At 53.2% G+C, this 14781-nt stretch overlaps 1 protein-coding gene across 1 annotated transcript; it reads left to right on the top strand.

Annotated features, from left to right (window-relative positions):
- Positions 1-1469: 1469 nt before the first annotated feature.
- On the top strand, positions 1470-4154 carry LOC119318956 (transcription factor TDR-like). Its single transcript, XM_037593498.1, has 6 exons — positions 1470-1917; positions 2021-2125; positions 2247-2415; positions 2603-3127; positions 3233-3694; positions 3783-4154. The coding sequence occupies exons 1-6, from the start codon at positions 1763-1765 to the stop codon at positions 4029-4031; spliced, it is 1665 nt and encodes a 554-aa protein (XP_037449395.1). The 5' UTR covers positions 1470-1762; the 3' UTR covers positions 4032-4154.
- Positions 4155-14781: the final 10627 nt, after the last annotated feature.

The following is a 14781-nucleotide window of genomic DNA, read 5'->3' as shown; positions in this document are numbered from 1 at the left end:
TGTTCTTTTACATCATGGTAATGATCAGAAGGTTTTATGGAATATGTTTCCTTCATTTGTTATTATTGACGGAAAGACAAAGAGTAAGAGTTTTGCTTGGTCCAATTGCATACCAATTTTGGCAGGAACATTGTTGATTGGCACTATTACTCGAACAGACACCTTATAAAATCATTGAAAAAACTCTCACCTGATAAGGATGTATTAGTGTGTGATCCCAAGATTGGGGCAGCCCATCGGACGGTGGACGAAACAAGCAGGAAAACAAAATTCGAGCACGAACGTTCCCTTTCGAAAGGCCAAGTTACTAGCGGAGGGGCAAACCGAAGCAGAACTGTTTCATCGACAACAGAAAGGTCGAGGTCATTTCATTCCTGCGAGCGTGCGGGTTTTCTGTCACTACCTCTAAGAACATATTGATCTCCAGATGACAAAAAATCGGAGCGCTTTCGTTTCGCCTTACTATAATAAAGCAAGCATAATCATACTGCTGATGGCACGTCTCGTGCCTGAAATTGCAAGACAGTTCTGTTTCAGTAATCCAGCCGTCCATTGCTCCTTCTTTTCTTTTTCGCCCCTAGGAAAATTTCTGTTGTGTGTGTTCTTTTAGGTGATAAACGAATCATGATGAAGATGAGCTGAGTGATGCGTGAACGGTACAGTAACACATTTCGTCAGCAGATATCTTCACTAGCCGGCCTTGCCGATGCAAACAACCTCCGATGTCACCCCGTCCTTCCTCTCATCCCTGGGCTGGGCGAAATGGCATGCGTGCCCCTGCTCCTCTTAGGTGCCTCCTCGTTAGACGGCATGTCACCAACGTCATTTCCTGGCTGGATCATGAGAATGTGGCAGTGTGCACACTGCATCCCCATGACACCACACCTTTCAGAGAAGAACTGAGCATCACAATTGCATCTTGCTTAACTAGGCAATTAATCAACTGAGCCACACCATTTGCATTGTGCAAGTTCGAGTCAAATCTGTGGCCGGCACTAGTAGTGGAGTTAAGCTAAATGAATTAAGTTAACCAGGGGTGTGGATTTTGAAATCCCTCACACCTTTGTTGCACCCCACCTACCCATAACAGCCCCCGATTGAGCGCGGCGATGATACCGGTGGCGATGGATAAAAGAGAGAGCACATTCATGCTAATCATCAGGTTTTCACCAGCAATTAGGCACTTGCATTTCTGAATTGCGTCCCCAAAATGGCATAGAGGTGTATGGCCCTATGCTTTGCGGATGATGCAACACCCCTGCAGCTAGCTAGCAGCATTCAGTTGAGATGGTTCTTCGGTTAGCGATTGCTTTCAGCGGATACACGCCGTTTTTCCGGATCGGTCCGTCTGCCGGCCGATCGCTGGGCAGCCTCTACTGAAAGGTAGCTTTCTCCTGAGCCCATCCAAGAACAACCATGACAATGACACCAAGCAGTCTAGGTTTATGCAATTCTGTTACTAGCTCACACTTGATTTTGATCCTCTGCTTGCTGATGATCATGATGCATGCATGATAGTACTAGTACTATATAATGTGTTGTACAACCTTTGCTGGCAGCAATCGTATGTAGTCTGAAGTTTCTTGCAGCCCTGTGACACCGGTGACATCAACAAATCCTATCCTGATTCCTGGCAGCAGAGAAAGCCTTGCGTATGCATGGATTGAATTGATTGCACTGCTTCGATGGATGTGTCACTCACTTCACTTGCTCAATCCTAGGACAAGCTGACCACTGGTGCTGAGCTGGGCTGAGCTGAGCCATGGGAGGAGGAGATTATCACCAGCAGAGCCTCATCGGCGGTGCGGCTGTTCATGGCCATGGAGGGGGCACCGTGGAGGCTGCGCTGAGGCCGCTCGTCGGCGGCTCCCACGGCTGGGACTACTGCATGTACTGGCGGCTCTCTCCTGACCAGAGGTATGGACGCGTCTGCGTGTGTGTTCGATTTATTGTTCATACCATTTGTGTTCCCAGAGCTTGATGATGATGATTCATGGCGGGGGTGACGGATATACGGTAGGTTCTTGGAGATGGCGGGGTTTTGCTGCAGCGCCGAGTTCGAGGCGCAGGTGGCCACGCTCGCCGACGTCCCTTGCTCCATCCCTCTTGACTCCTCCTCCATCGGGTAATTAAACTGGCTTCTTCTTCTTCTCCTGGATGCAATTGCCTGCCGGCCATGTCGATCGCCATTAAGTTTTGGTCGGCGCTCTGTTTGACTGCTGATTTTGTTGGCTGGTCTTGGTCAGGATGCACGCTCAGGCGCTACTGTCGAACCAGCCAATCTGGCAGAGCAGCGGCGGGGCGCCGGGTCCGGATCTCCTCACGGGCTACGAGGCTGCCTCCAGCGGCGGCGAGAAGACGCGGCTCCTCGTCCCCGTCGCCGGCGGGATCGTCGAGCTCCTCGCGTCGAGATATGTACGTGCGTGCGTGCGTGCCGGGTGATGGGAAATATCGGTTAGTTTTGGAAGTAGTTAGGGAGCACGCCGTTCGCGTGAGCCGACGCGACGGCGGCGACAACGGCGGCGCACCGTACGCAACAGCCTTCGCGTTTCCGTGGTCCGTATATATATACGGCTGACCTGACTGGGTGCCATTAACGCAGATGGTGGAGGAGCAGCAGATGGCGGAGCTGGTCATGGCGCAGTGCGGTGGCGGTGGGCAGGGGTGGCAGGAGACGGAGGCGCAGGGGTTCGCGTGGGACGCGGCGGCGGCGGCAGACTCGGGGCGGCTCTACGCGGCGGCGTCGCTCAACCTGTTCGACGGCGCCGGGGGAAGCGGCTCCGGCGAGCCGTTCCTGGCGGGAGTGCAGGACGACGGCGCGGCGGGCGTGGGGTGGCAGTACGCGGCGGAGAGCAGCGAGCCGCCGTCGACAGTGGCGCAGGAGCATCAGCAGCTGCACGGCTCGGGCGTGGGGAGGGCAGATTCAGGGTCGGAGGGGAGCGATATGCAGCTGGGGGACCCCGACGACGACGGCAACGGCGAGACGCAGAGGGGCTCCAGCAAAGACGGCAAAGACGCAGAGGGGAAGCGGCAGCAGTGCAAGAACCTCGAGGCGGAGCGGAAGCGGCGCAGGAAGCTCAACGACCGCCTGTACAAACTCCGGTCCCTCGTCCCCAACATTACTAAGGTAATCACTATCGTCCTTCCATGGCCGCCGGCCCGCCGCCACCCGCCATGCATGATTCTTGTAAATTTCAAAGCTCAAAGAGAGCGCGTGGATCCATGTGGGCAGATGGACCGGGCGTCGATCCTCGGGGACGCGATCGACTACATCGTGGGGCTGCAGAAGCAGGTGAAGGACCTGCAGGACGAGCTGGAGGACCCGAACCCGCCGGGGGTCACCGGCGGCGACAGCAAGGCCCCCGACGTGCTCCTCGACGACCACCCGCCGCCGGGCCTCGACAACGACGAGGACTCGCCGCAGCAGCAGCCGTTCCCGTCGGCCGGCGGGAAGTGGCCCCGGAAGGAGGAGGCCGGCGACGAGGAGGAGAAGGAGGCGGAGGACCAGGACATGGAGCCGCAGGTGGAGGTCCGGCAGGTGGAGGGGAAGGAGTTCTTCCTGCAGGTGCTCTGCTCCCACAAGTCCGGGCGCTTCGTCCGCATCATGGACGAGATGGCCGCCCTCGGCCTCCAGATCACCAGCGTCAACGTCACCTCCTACAACAAGCTCGTCCTCAACGTCTTCCGGGCCGTCGTACGTTCCGCTCCCGCCGGCCGATCGCCATTGCTGTAGCCTGCTGGATATAGGGATTCACGGTGGCCTTAATTTGGTTGGTTTGCAGATGAAGGACAACGAGGCGGCGGTGCCGGCGGACAGGGTGAGGGACTCGCTGCTGGAGGTGACGAGGGAGATGTACGGCGGGGCCGGGGCGTGGTCGTCCCCGGTCCCTCCGTCGCCGCTGACAAACGCGAAGCTCGATGGTATGGACGGGCAGGCGGTGCCGGCGGTGGCCGGGGAGCACTACCAGCTGCACCACCAGGTGCTGGGAGGATATCATCACCAGCATCTGCAGTACCTCGCCATGGATTGATTCATCCCCTTTATTACTTGCTACTATAGGTCCATGGATGGATTAGTTTTCTTTTTCTTTAGCAAAAGAAAAAGAGGGTTCCCTCTCCGATTTCGTTAATGAAACCAAAGACAACCATCACTACCAGGGTTTCCCCTGCTTTACATATAAAACAACCAACATCGATTACATAGCAACGTTGGGCGAGCAGCACACCAAGAAAGAAACGAGAAAAAAAGAACAAATGCCAACAACAGCAGCACGACAAAACGTGGATGACCCGCCACCGCTGCATCCTCCGGATTCATCCCACCACCGCACAAGGATCTGCACCACCATGGACCAAGCAGCATCACGAAGAAGGAATGCGATGCCGACGAAGCTGCTGCCTGGAGGTGTCCTAGGGTTTTCCCTGGCACGCGAAGGGGAGTGGGGGCTGAGCACCACCGCCATCCTTCAGGAAGGAATGGCGGCACCGTGTCGGCACCGGAAGAACTGGCAGGGTTTTCTCCTATCGGTGTAATGAGAACTAGGGTCCCACTAACCTCTAAAGATGGGCCATGATAGTGCTCAGCAACGCCCGGCAATCATTTCGCCGGCAAGCACTACTCCCGCGCGGGGAGCGTCTCTCCTGCGGCATGGATCAACACTCAAGCAAACCAACCAGAAGATCCCCCAGGAAGGCCTCCCCTGCCGGGTAGACGAGTCTAGCGGAGTCAAGACCATGCCCGGGATCGAGTCCAAGCCACTCCAGCAGGGTCTCTGGCGCCGCCAAGCCAAACCCCGGGAAGCCTCGGATCGGCAAGCAAATTCCTTGAGACCCCGGCAAGCCTCGGATCGGCAAGCAAGTTCCTTGCCGCCCGGCAAGTATTGACTCGGCAAGCTTCGGAACGGCAAGCAAAATTCCTTGCCAGCACTCTATATCAATGATAGGCACGACATTAGATAAATGAGGACTGCATGGCCATGTATTCATCCACCACTCTAGAACTACCTCTATTGGAGTCTTCCCAAGCACGTGTCAAGATGGCATGGCTAGATGCTCAAGTGGTGGTGACTAGGCATGCTACTTTCCCAAGTGGTGCATTTAATTCACTGTCAGTGATGAGGATGATCACACTGTAGTAACTTTACACCTCTTGTATGCACTGTACGCCACCGTTGGAGACCCCTTGGACATATAAAAGGAGGCCCAAGGCGTAGCAGAAGGGGGCTTCTGGCCGAGTTGATACGGGTAGCTACTGTGTACGGTTTATCACAGACAAGCAGGATTAGGGTTTTACGCATCCTTGCGGCCCGAATCTAGGTAAACGATCCTTGTGCTGACCGCCAGACCCGCTCTTTCCACAGCCCCGCGCCCGCCAACCGTAGAAGGGATTCCCCGTGATCCCATAGGTGTCGTTCCACCGACATCTTTGGCGCGCCAGGCAGGGGCGGCGCAGTTGTGAAAATCTGGTCTAGCAGTTAGCGCATCAGTTTCTTCAAGATCATCATCATCACCTTCCATGGCGCCCATGAAAAAGGGCTCTATGACAATGAAGCTTTCCACGTCCAAGCTTCCTTCACCCACACATGCGGATGGCGCGGGCGGCGCTACCAGCGCAGACGGCGCGGCTGCTGCGGTAGGCATGACCAGCGCAGGCGGCGTGGTCGCCGTGCCCGCTGCAGCAAGAGCGGGCGATGGAGATGCTGGAGGCGGTCATCTTCCGCGACCCCCTGGACAAATTTCTTCACCAACAATGGCTTCTTCTTCGCCATCATCTGAATTCAGAGAAAGCTAAGTTGCAAAACTTTAATTACACCCTGTTGCATAGTCTCATCCTTATTTACGTTTTTGCACATAACTTGTGCGCGAAGGAGCACTCTTGAGACAATCTGCACTCCGGGTTGTTCGGGTTCGCCTAGCAACACCCGTGCAGCCGCGTTTGTTCTTGGAGTGTGGAGCTCTCGAGAAGGCAGCGTCCTCGATAGGCTGCTAACTAGGATCCGTTCCTAAGCACCATTGAATAGGACGTGCACGACCGAGATGCATTCCCACAAGCGTTGGGAATAGTTGTGCAAACATTTAGTCATTTAAGGAAAAGACTTAACAAGTTTCTATTTATTTGAGATTTCTGCATAAACCTGTATGCCAAGGAACATTCTCGGGGCTAGTAGCGCTCCATTTTGCCTCGAGTCCGCTCGGCAACTTATGCAGCTGCGCTAGAACCAGGAGGGCAAACCTTTCTAGGAGGCGACGTTCCCGAGTAGAAGCTAAGGGCCCGTTCCGTCAAGCGCTGCTGGCTGGGTCGTATGCACCGAAAAGCATTCCAGCAGGCATAGGGGATATTTAGCAGAAGTAAAAATTTACAAGTAAGTTGAGTGCAATTTAGGTGCTAATCAACTTGTCATATTTAAACGCAGTCATGGCCCGGGGGCTGGCAACGCCCTTAGGACCAATCTTCTTGGTGTTAAGAACAATGTAGTTCTTCGCCGTAAGCCTTCCTGACAATGATCTTGCCAGGAGCCGGTGTCAAGGACGACGAAGTTCTTCGCCATGAGCCTTCCCGACAGTGTCGAGAACTCCAGAGTTCTCCACTGAAGTCGGGCATCGAGAATGTCAAAGTTCTCTACTGAAGATAAAAGCCTTCCCGGTGACAAGCTTGCCAGAAGCCGGCGTCAAGAACATCAAAAGTCTCTGCTGAAAACGTCAGACTTCCCGGCAACAGCCTTGCCGGGAGCAAGAAAGGAAACAAAACCACACTCTAGTATCGAGATCTGTAGAGTTCTTTGCCAGAAAATTTCCATGGAAGCAGACTCGGGGGCTGGCCAACGCCTCTGGGAGAAACTTTTTTGGGAAATGTGGTTAAACACTATCATGACCCATGCAAAATTTGGCCCCAACTCCAGCGTTGAGCTCTTAGAGATCTCCGCTGAAACTGGGCCCAGGGGCTGTGTCGGTGTAATCAGAACCAGGGTCCCACTAACCTCTGAAGATGGGCCATGACAGTGCTCAGCAATGCCCGGCAATCATTTCGCCGGCAAGCACTACTGCCACGCGGGGAGCGTCTCTCCCACGGCATGGTGGATCAACACTCAAGCAAACCAACCAGAAGATCCCCCAGGAAGGCCTCCCCTGCCGGGTAGACGTGTCTGGCGGAGTCAAGACCATGCCCGGGATCGAGTCCAAACCACTCCAGCAGGGTCTCCAGGGCCGCCAAGCCAGACCCGGCAAGCCTCGAATCGGCAAGCAAGTTCCTTGCTGCCCGACAAGTATTGACCCGGCAAGCTTCGGAACGGCAAGCAAAATTCCTTGTTGTCACTCTATATCAATGATAGGCACATCATTAGATAAACGAGAACTGCATGGCCACATATTCATCCACCACTCTAGAACTACCTCTATTGGAGTCTTCCCAAGCACGTGTCAAGATGGCATGGATAGATGCTCAAGCGGTGGTGACTAGGCATCCTACTTTCCTGGTGGCCGAAGAGAAGACATGCTTCCAAGCGGTGCATTTAATTCACTGTCAGTGATGAGGATGATCACACTGTAGTAACTTTACACCTCCTGTATGCACCGTACACCACTGCTGGAAACCCCTTGGACATATAAAAGGAGGCCCAAGGCGTAGCAGAAGGGGGGCTTCTGGCTGAGTTGATACGGGTAGCTCACGTGTACGGTTCATCACATAGCGCTCCTGGAGCCAGAGCTCAAGAACACAAAATATACACAGACAAGCGAGATTAGGGTTTTACGCATCCTTGCGGCCCGAATCTGGGTACACGATCCTTGTGTTGACCGCTAGACCCGCTCTTTCCACAGCCCCGCGCCCGCCAACCGTAGAAGGGATTCCCCGTGATCCCATAGGTGTCGTTCCACCGACATCTTTCGCACGCCAGGTAGGGGTGACGCGGTTGTGAAAATCTGGTCTAGCAGTTAGCGCATCAGTTTCTTCAAGATCATCATCATCACGTTCCATGGCGCCCATGCAAAAGGGCTCTTTGACGATGAAGATTTCCACGTCCAAGCATCCTTCACCCACAACTGCGGATGGCGCGGGCGGCGCTACCGCCGCGGACGGCGCGACTACTGTGGTAGGCACGACCGGCGTAGGCGGCGTGGTCGCCGTGCCCGCTGCAGCAAGAGCGGGAGATGGAGATGCTGGAGGCGGTCATCTTCTACGACCCCCTCGGACAAATTTCTTCACCAACAATGGCGTCTTCTTCGCCATCATCGTAATTCAGAGAAAGCTAAGTTCCAAAACTTTAATTACACCCTGTTGCATAGTCTCATCCTTAATGACGTTTTTGCACATAACCTGTGCGCGAAGGAGCACTCTTGAGACAATCTGCGCTCCGGGTTGTTCGGGTCCGCCTAGCAACACCCGTGCAGCCGTGTTTGTTCTTGGAGTGTGAAGCTCTCAAGAAGGCGGTGTCCTCAATAGGCTGCTAACTAGGATCCATTCCTAAGCACCATTGACTAGGACATGCATGATCGAGATGCATTCCGGAAAGCGTAGGGAATAGTTGTGCAAACATTTAGTCATTTAAGGAAAAGACATAACAAGTTTCTATTTATTTGAGATTTTGGCATAAACTTGTATGCCAAGGAACCTTCTCGGGGCTAGTTGCACTCCATTTTGCCTCGAGTCCGCTCGGCAACTTATGCAGCTGCGCTAGAACAAGGAGGGCAAACCTTTCCGAGAGGCGACTTTCCCGAGTAGATGCTAAGGGCCCGTTCCGTCAAGCGTTGCTGGCTGGGTCGTATGCACCGGAAAGCATTCCAGCAGGCATAGTGATATTTAGTAAAAGTAAAAATTTACAAGTAAGTTAAGTGCAATTTAGATGCTAATTAACTTGTCATATTTAAACACAGTTATGGCCTGAGGGCTGGCAACGCCCTTTGGACCAATCTTCTTGGTGTTAAGAATGATGTAGTTCTTCGCCATAAGCCTTCCCGGTAATGATCTTGCCGGGAGCCGCTGTCAAGGACGACGAAGTTCTTCGCCATGAGCCTTCCCGACAGTGTCGAGAACTCTAGAGTTCTCCACTGAAGTCAGGCATCGAGAATGTCAAAGTTCTCTGCTGAAGATAAAAGCCTTCCTGATGACAAGCTTGCTGGAAGCCGGCGTCAAGAACGTCAAAAGTCTCTGCTGAAAACGTAAGACTTCCTGGCAACATCCTTGCCGGGAGCAAGAAAGGAAACAAAACCACACTCTAGCATCGAGATCTGTAGAGTTCTTTGCCAGAAAATTTCCATGGAAGCAGACTCGCGGGCTGGCCAACGCCTCTTGGAGAAACTTTTTTGGGAAATGTGGTTAAACACTATCATGACCCATGAAGAATTTGGCCCCAACTCCAGCGTCGAGTTCTTAGAGATCTCCGCTGAAACTGGGCCCGGGGGATGTGTCGGTGTAATGAGAACCAGGGTCCCACTAACCTCTGAAGATGGGCCATGACAGTGCTCAGCAACGCCCGGCAATCATTTCGCGGGCAAGCACTACTGCCACGCGGGGAGCGTCTCTCCCGCGGCATGGATCAACAATCAAGCAAACCAACCAGAAGATCCCCCAGGAAGGCCTCCCCTACCGGGTAGATGAGTCTGGCGGAGTCAAGACCATGCCCGGGATCGAGTCCAAGCCACTCCAGCAGGGTCTTCGGGGCCGCCAAGCCAGACCCCGGCAAGCCTCGAATTGGCAAGCAAGTTCCTTGCTGCTCGACAAGTATTGACCCGGCAAGCTTCGGAACGGCAAGCAAAATTCCTTGTTGTCACTCTATATCAATGATGGGCACATCATTAGATAAACGAGAACTGCATGGCCACGTATTCATCCACCACTCTAGAACTACCTCTTTTGGAGTCTTCCCAAGCACGTGTCAAGATGGCATGGCTAGATGCTCAAGTGGTGGTGACAAGGCATCCTACTTTCCTGGTGGCCGAAGAGAAGACATGCTTCCAAGTGGTGCATTTAATTCACTGTCAGTGATGAGGATGATCACACTGTAGTAACTTAACACCTCTTGTATGCACTGTACACCACGATTGGAGACCCCTTTGACATATAAAAGGAGGCCCAAGGCATAGCAGGAGGGGGCTTCTGGCCGAGTTGATACGGGTAGGTAACTTGTACGGTTCATCACATAGCACTCCTAGAGCCAGAGCTCAAGAACAAAAAATATACACAGACAAGCAGGATTAGGGTTTTACGCATCCTTGCGGCCCGAATCTGGGTACACGATCCTTGTGCTGACCGCTAGACCCGCTCTTTCCACAGCCCCGCGTTCGCCAACCATAGAAGGGATTCCCCGTGATCCCATAGGTGTCGTTCCACCGACATCTTTGGCACGCCAGGCAGGGGCGGCGCAGTTGTGAAAATCTAGTCTAGCAGTTAGCACATCTGTTTCTTCAAGATCATCATCATCACGTTCCATGGCGCCCATGAAAAAGGGCTCTTTGACGATGAAGATTTCACATCCAAGCTTCCTTCACCCACAACTGCGGATGGCGCGGGCGGCGCTATCGCCGCGGACGGTGCGGCTGCTGCGGTAGGCACGACCGGCGCAGGCGGCGTGGTCGCCGTGCCCGCTGCAGCAAGAGCAGGAGATGGAGATGCTGGAGGCGGTCATCTTCTGCGACCCCCCGGACAAATTTCTTCACCAACAATGGCGTCTTCTTCGCCATCAACACAATTCTGAGAAAGCTAAGTTCCAAAACTTTAATTACACCCTGTTGCATAGTCTCATCCTTAATGACGTTTTTGCACATAACCTGTGCGCGAAGGAGCACTCTTGAGACAATATGTGCTCTGGGTTGTTCGGGTCCGCCTAGCAACACCCATGCAGCCGTGTTTGTTCTTGGAGTGTGAAGCTCTCGAGAAGGTGGTGTCCTCGATAGGATGCTAACTAGGATCCGTTCCTAAGCGCCATTGACTAGGATGTGCATCATCGAGATTCATTCCGGAAAGCGTAGGGAATAGTTGTGCAAACATTTAGTCATTTAAGGAAAAGACTTAACAAGTTTCTATTTATTTGAGATTTCTGCATAAACATGTATGCCAAGGAACCTTCTCGGGGCTAGTTGCACTCCATTTTGCCTCGAGTCCGCTCGGCAACTTATGCAGCTGCGCTAGAACCAGGAGGGCAAACCTTTCCGAGAGGCGACGTTCCCGAGTAGATGCTAAGGGCCCGTTCCGTCAAGCGCTGCTGGCTGGGTCGTATGCACCGGAAAGCATTCCAGCAGGCATAGGGGATATTTAGTAAAAGTAAAAATTTACAAGTAAGTTAAGTGCAATTTAGATGCTAATCAACTTGTCATATTTAAACATAGTTATGGCCCGAGGGCTGTCAACGCCCTTAGGAGCAATCTTCTTGGTGTTAAGAACGATGTAGTTCTTCGCCATAAGCCTTCCCGGTAATGATCATGCCGGGAGCCGGTGTCAAGGACGACGAAGTTCTTCGCCATGAGCCTTCCCGATAGTGTCGAGAACTCTAGAGTTCTCCATTGAAGTCAGGCATCGAGAACGTCAAAGTTCTCTGCTGAAGATAAAAGCCTTCCTAATGACAAGCTTGCCGGAAGCCGGCGTCAAGAACGTCAAAAGTCTCCGCTGAAAACGTAAGACTTCCCGACAATAGCCTTGCCGGGAGCAAGAAAGGAAACAAAACCACACTCTAGCATCGAGATCTGTAGAGTTCTTTGCAAGAAAATTTCCATGGAAGCAGACTCAGGGGCTGGCCAACGCCTCTGGGAGAAACTTTTTTGGGAAATGTGGTTAAACACTATCATGACCCATGCAAAATTTGGCCCCAACTCCAGCGTCGAGATCTTAGAGATCTCCGCTGAAACTGGGCCTGGGGGCTGTGTCGGTGTAATGAGAACCAGGGTCCCACTAACCTCTGAAGACGGGCAATGATAGTGCTCAGCAACGCCCGGCAATCATTTCGCCGGCAAGCACTACTGCCACGAGGGGAGCGTCTCTCCCGCGGCATGGATCAACACTCAAGCAAACCAACTAGAAGTTCCCCCAGGAAGGCCTCCCCCGCCGGGTAGACGAGTCTGGCAGAGTCAAGACCATGCCCGGGATCGAATCCAAGCCACACCAGTAAGGTCTCCTGGGCCGCCAAGCCAGACCACGGAAAGCCTCGGATCAGCAAGCAAGTTCCTTGCCGCCCGACAAGTATTGACCCAGCAAGCTTCGGAACGGCAAGCAAAATTCCTTGCTGGCACTCTTTTTCAATGATAGGCACATCATTAGATAAATGAGGACTGCATGGCCACGTATTCATCCACCACTCTAGAACTATCTCTATTGGAGTCTTCCCAAGCACGTGTCAAGATGGCATGGCTAGATTCTCAAGTGGTGCTGACTAGGCATGCTACTTTCCTGGTGGCCGAATAGAAGACATGCACCGAAGCGGTGCATTTAATTCACTTTCAGTGATGAGGATGAGCACACTGTAGTAACTTAACACCTCTTGCATGCACTGTACGCCACTGTTGGAGATCCCTTGGACATATAAAAGGAGGCCCAAGGCGTAGCAGAAGGGGGGCTTCTGGCCGAGTTGATACGGGTAGCTACTGTGTACGGTTCATCACATAGCGCTCCTGGAGCCAGAGCTCAAGAACACAAAATATACATAGACAAGCAGGATTAGGGTTTTACGCATCCTTGCGGCCCGAATCTGGGTACACGATCCTTGTGCTGACCGCCAGACCCGCTCTTTCCACAGCCCCGCGCCCGCCAACCATAGAAGGGATTCCCCATGATCCCATAGGTGTCGTTCCACCGACATCTTTGGCACGCCAGGCAGGGCGGCGCAGTTGTGAAAATCTGGTCTATCAGTTAGCGCATCAGTTTCTTCAAGATCATCATCATCACCTTCCATGGCGCCCATGAAAAAGAACTCTATGACGATGAAGCTTTCCACATCCAAGCTTCCTTCATCCACACATGCAGATGGCGCGGGCAGCGCTACCACCGTGGACGGTGCGGCTGCTGCGGTAGGCACGACCGGCGCAGGCGGCGTGGTCGCTGTGCCTGCTGCAGCAAGAGCGGGCGATGGAGAGGCTGGAGGCGGTCATCTTCCGCGACCCCCCCGGACAAATTTCTTCACCAACAATGGCGTCTTCTTCGCCATCATCGCAATTCAGAGAAAGCTAAGTTCCAAAACTTAAATTACACCCTGTTGCATAGTCTCATCCTTAATGACATTTTTGCACATAACCTGTGCGCGAAGGAGCACTCTTGAGGCAATCTGCGCTCCGGGTTGTTCGGGTCCGCCTAGCAACACCCGTGCAACCGCGTTTGTTGTTGGAGTGTGAAGCTCTCGAGAAGGCGGCGTCCTCGATAGGCTACTAATTAGGATCCGTTCCTAAGCGCCATTGACTAGGACGTGCACTATCGAGATGCATTCCGGCAAGCATAGGGAATAGTTGTGCAAACATTTAGTCATTTAAGGAAAAGACTTAACAAGTTTCTATTTATTTGAGATTTCTGCATAAACCTCTATGCCTGGGAACCTTCTCGGGGCTAGTTGCGCTCCATTTTGCCTCGAGTCAGCTCGGCAACTTATGAAGCTGCGCTAGAACCAGGAGGGCAAACCTTTTCGGGAGGCGACGTTCCCGAGTAGATGCTAAGGGCCCGTTCCGTCAAGCGCTGCTGGCTGGGTCGTATGCACCGGAAAGCATTCCAGCAGGCATAGGGGATATTTAGCAGAAGTAAAAATTTACAAGTAAGTTAAGTGCAAGTTAGATGCTAATCAACTTGTCATATTTAAACACAATTATTGCCCGAGGGCTAGCAACGCCCTTAGGACCAATCTTCTTGGTGTTAAGAACGATATAGTTCTTCGCCATAAGCCTTCCCGGTAATGATCATGCCGGGAGCCGGTGTCAAGGACGGCGAAGTTCTTCGCCATGAGCCTTCCCGATAGTGTCGAGAACTCTAGAGTTCTCCACTAAAGTCAGGCATCGAGAATGTCAAAGTTCTCTGCTGAAGATAAAAGCCTTCCTGGTGACAAGCTTGCCGGAAGCCGGCGTCAAGTACGTCAACAGTCTCCGCTGAAAACACATAAGACTTCCCGGCAACAGCCTTGCCGGGAGTAAGAAAGGAAACAAAACCACACCCTAGCATCGAGATCGGTAGAGTTCTTTGCCAGAAAATTTCCATGGAAGCAGACTAGGGGGCTGGCCAACGCCTCTGGGAGAAACTTTTTTGGGAAATGTGGTTAAACACTATCATGACCCACGCAAAATTTGGCCCCAACTCCAGCGTCGAGCTCTTAGAGATCTCCGCTGAAACTGGGCCCGGTGGCTGTGTTGGTGTAATGAGAACCAGGGTCCCACTAACCTCTGAAGATGGGCCATGACAGTGCTCAGCAACGCCCGGCAATCATTTCACCGGCAAGCACTACTGCCGCGCGGGGAGCGTCTCTCCCGCGGCATGGATCCACAATCAAGCAAACCAACCAGAAGATCCCCTAGGAAGGCCTCCCTTACCGGGTAGACGAGTCTGGCGGAGTCAAGACCATGCCCGGGATCGAGTCCAAGCCACTCCAGCAGGGTCTCCGGGGCCGCCAAGCCAGACCCCAGCAAGCCTCGGATCGGCAAGCAAGTTCCTTGCCGCCCGGCAAGTATTTACCCGGCAAGCTTCAGAACGGCAAGCAAAATTCCTTGCTGGCACTCTATATCAATGATAAGCACATCATTAGATAAATGAGGACTGCATGGCCACGTATTCATCCACCACTGTAGAACAACCTCTATTGGAGTCTTCCCAAGCACGTGTCAAGA

Source organism: Triticum dicoccoides, chromosome 6A (assembly GCF_002162155.2).
Source record: "Triticum dicoccoides isolate Atlit2015 ecotype Zavitan chromosome 6A, WEW_v2.0, whole genome shotgun sequence".
NCBI classification, from domain to species: domain Eukaryota; kingdom Viridiplantae; phylum Streptophyta; class Magnoliopsida; order Poales; family Poaceae; genus Triticum; species Triticum dicoccoides.
This window is presented reverse-complemented; position numbering and strand designations above follow the sequence as displayed.

Coding starts and splice junctions, on each gene's coding strand:
- LOC119318956 (XM_037593498.1), top strand. CDS start 1,763: ATGGGAGGAGGAGATTATCACCAGCAGAGCCTCATCGGCGGTGCGGCT. Junction 2,416..2,602: donor AGCTCCTCGCGTCGAGATAT/GTACGTGCGTGC, acceptor CCATTAACGCAG/ATGGTGGAGGAGCAGCAGAT. Junction 3,695..3,782: donor TCAACGTCTTCCGGGCCGTC/GTACGTTCCGCT, acceptor GTTGGTTTGCAG/ATGAAGGACAACGAGGCGGC.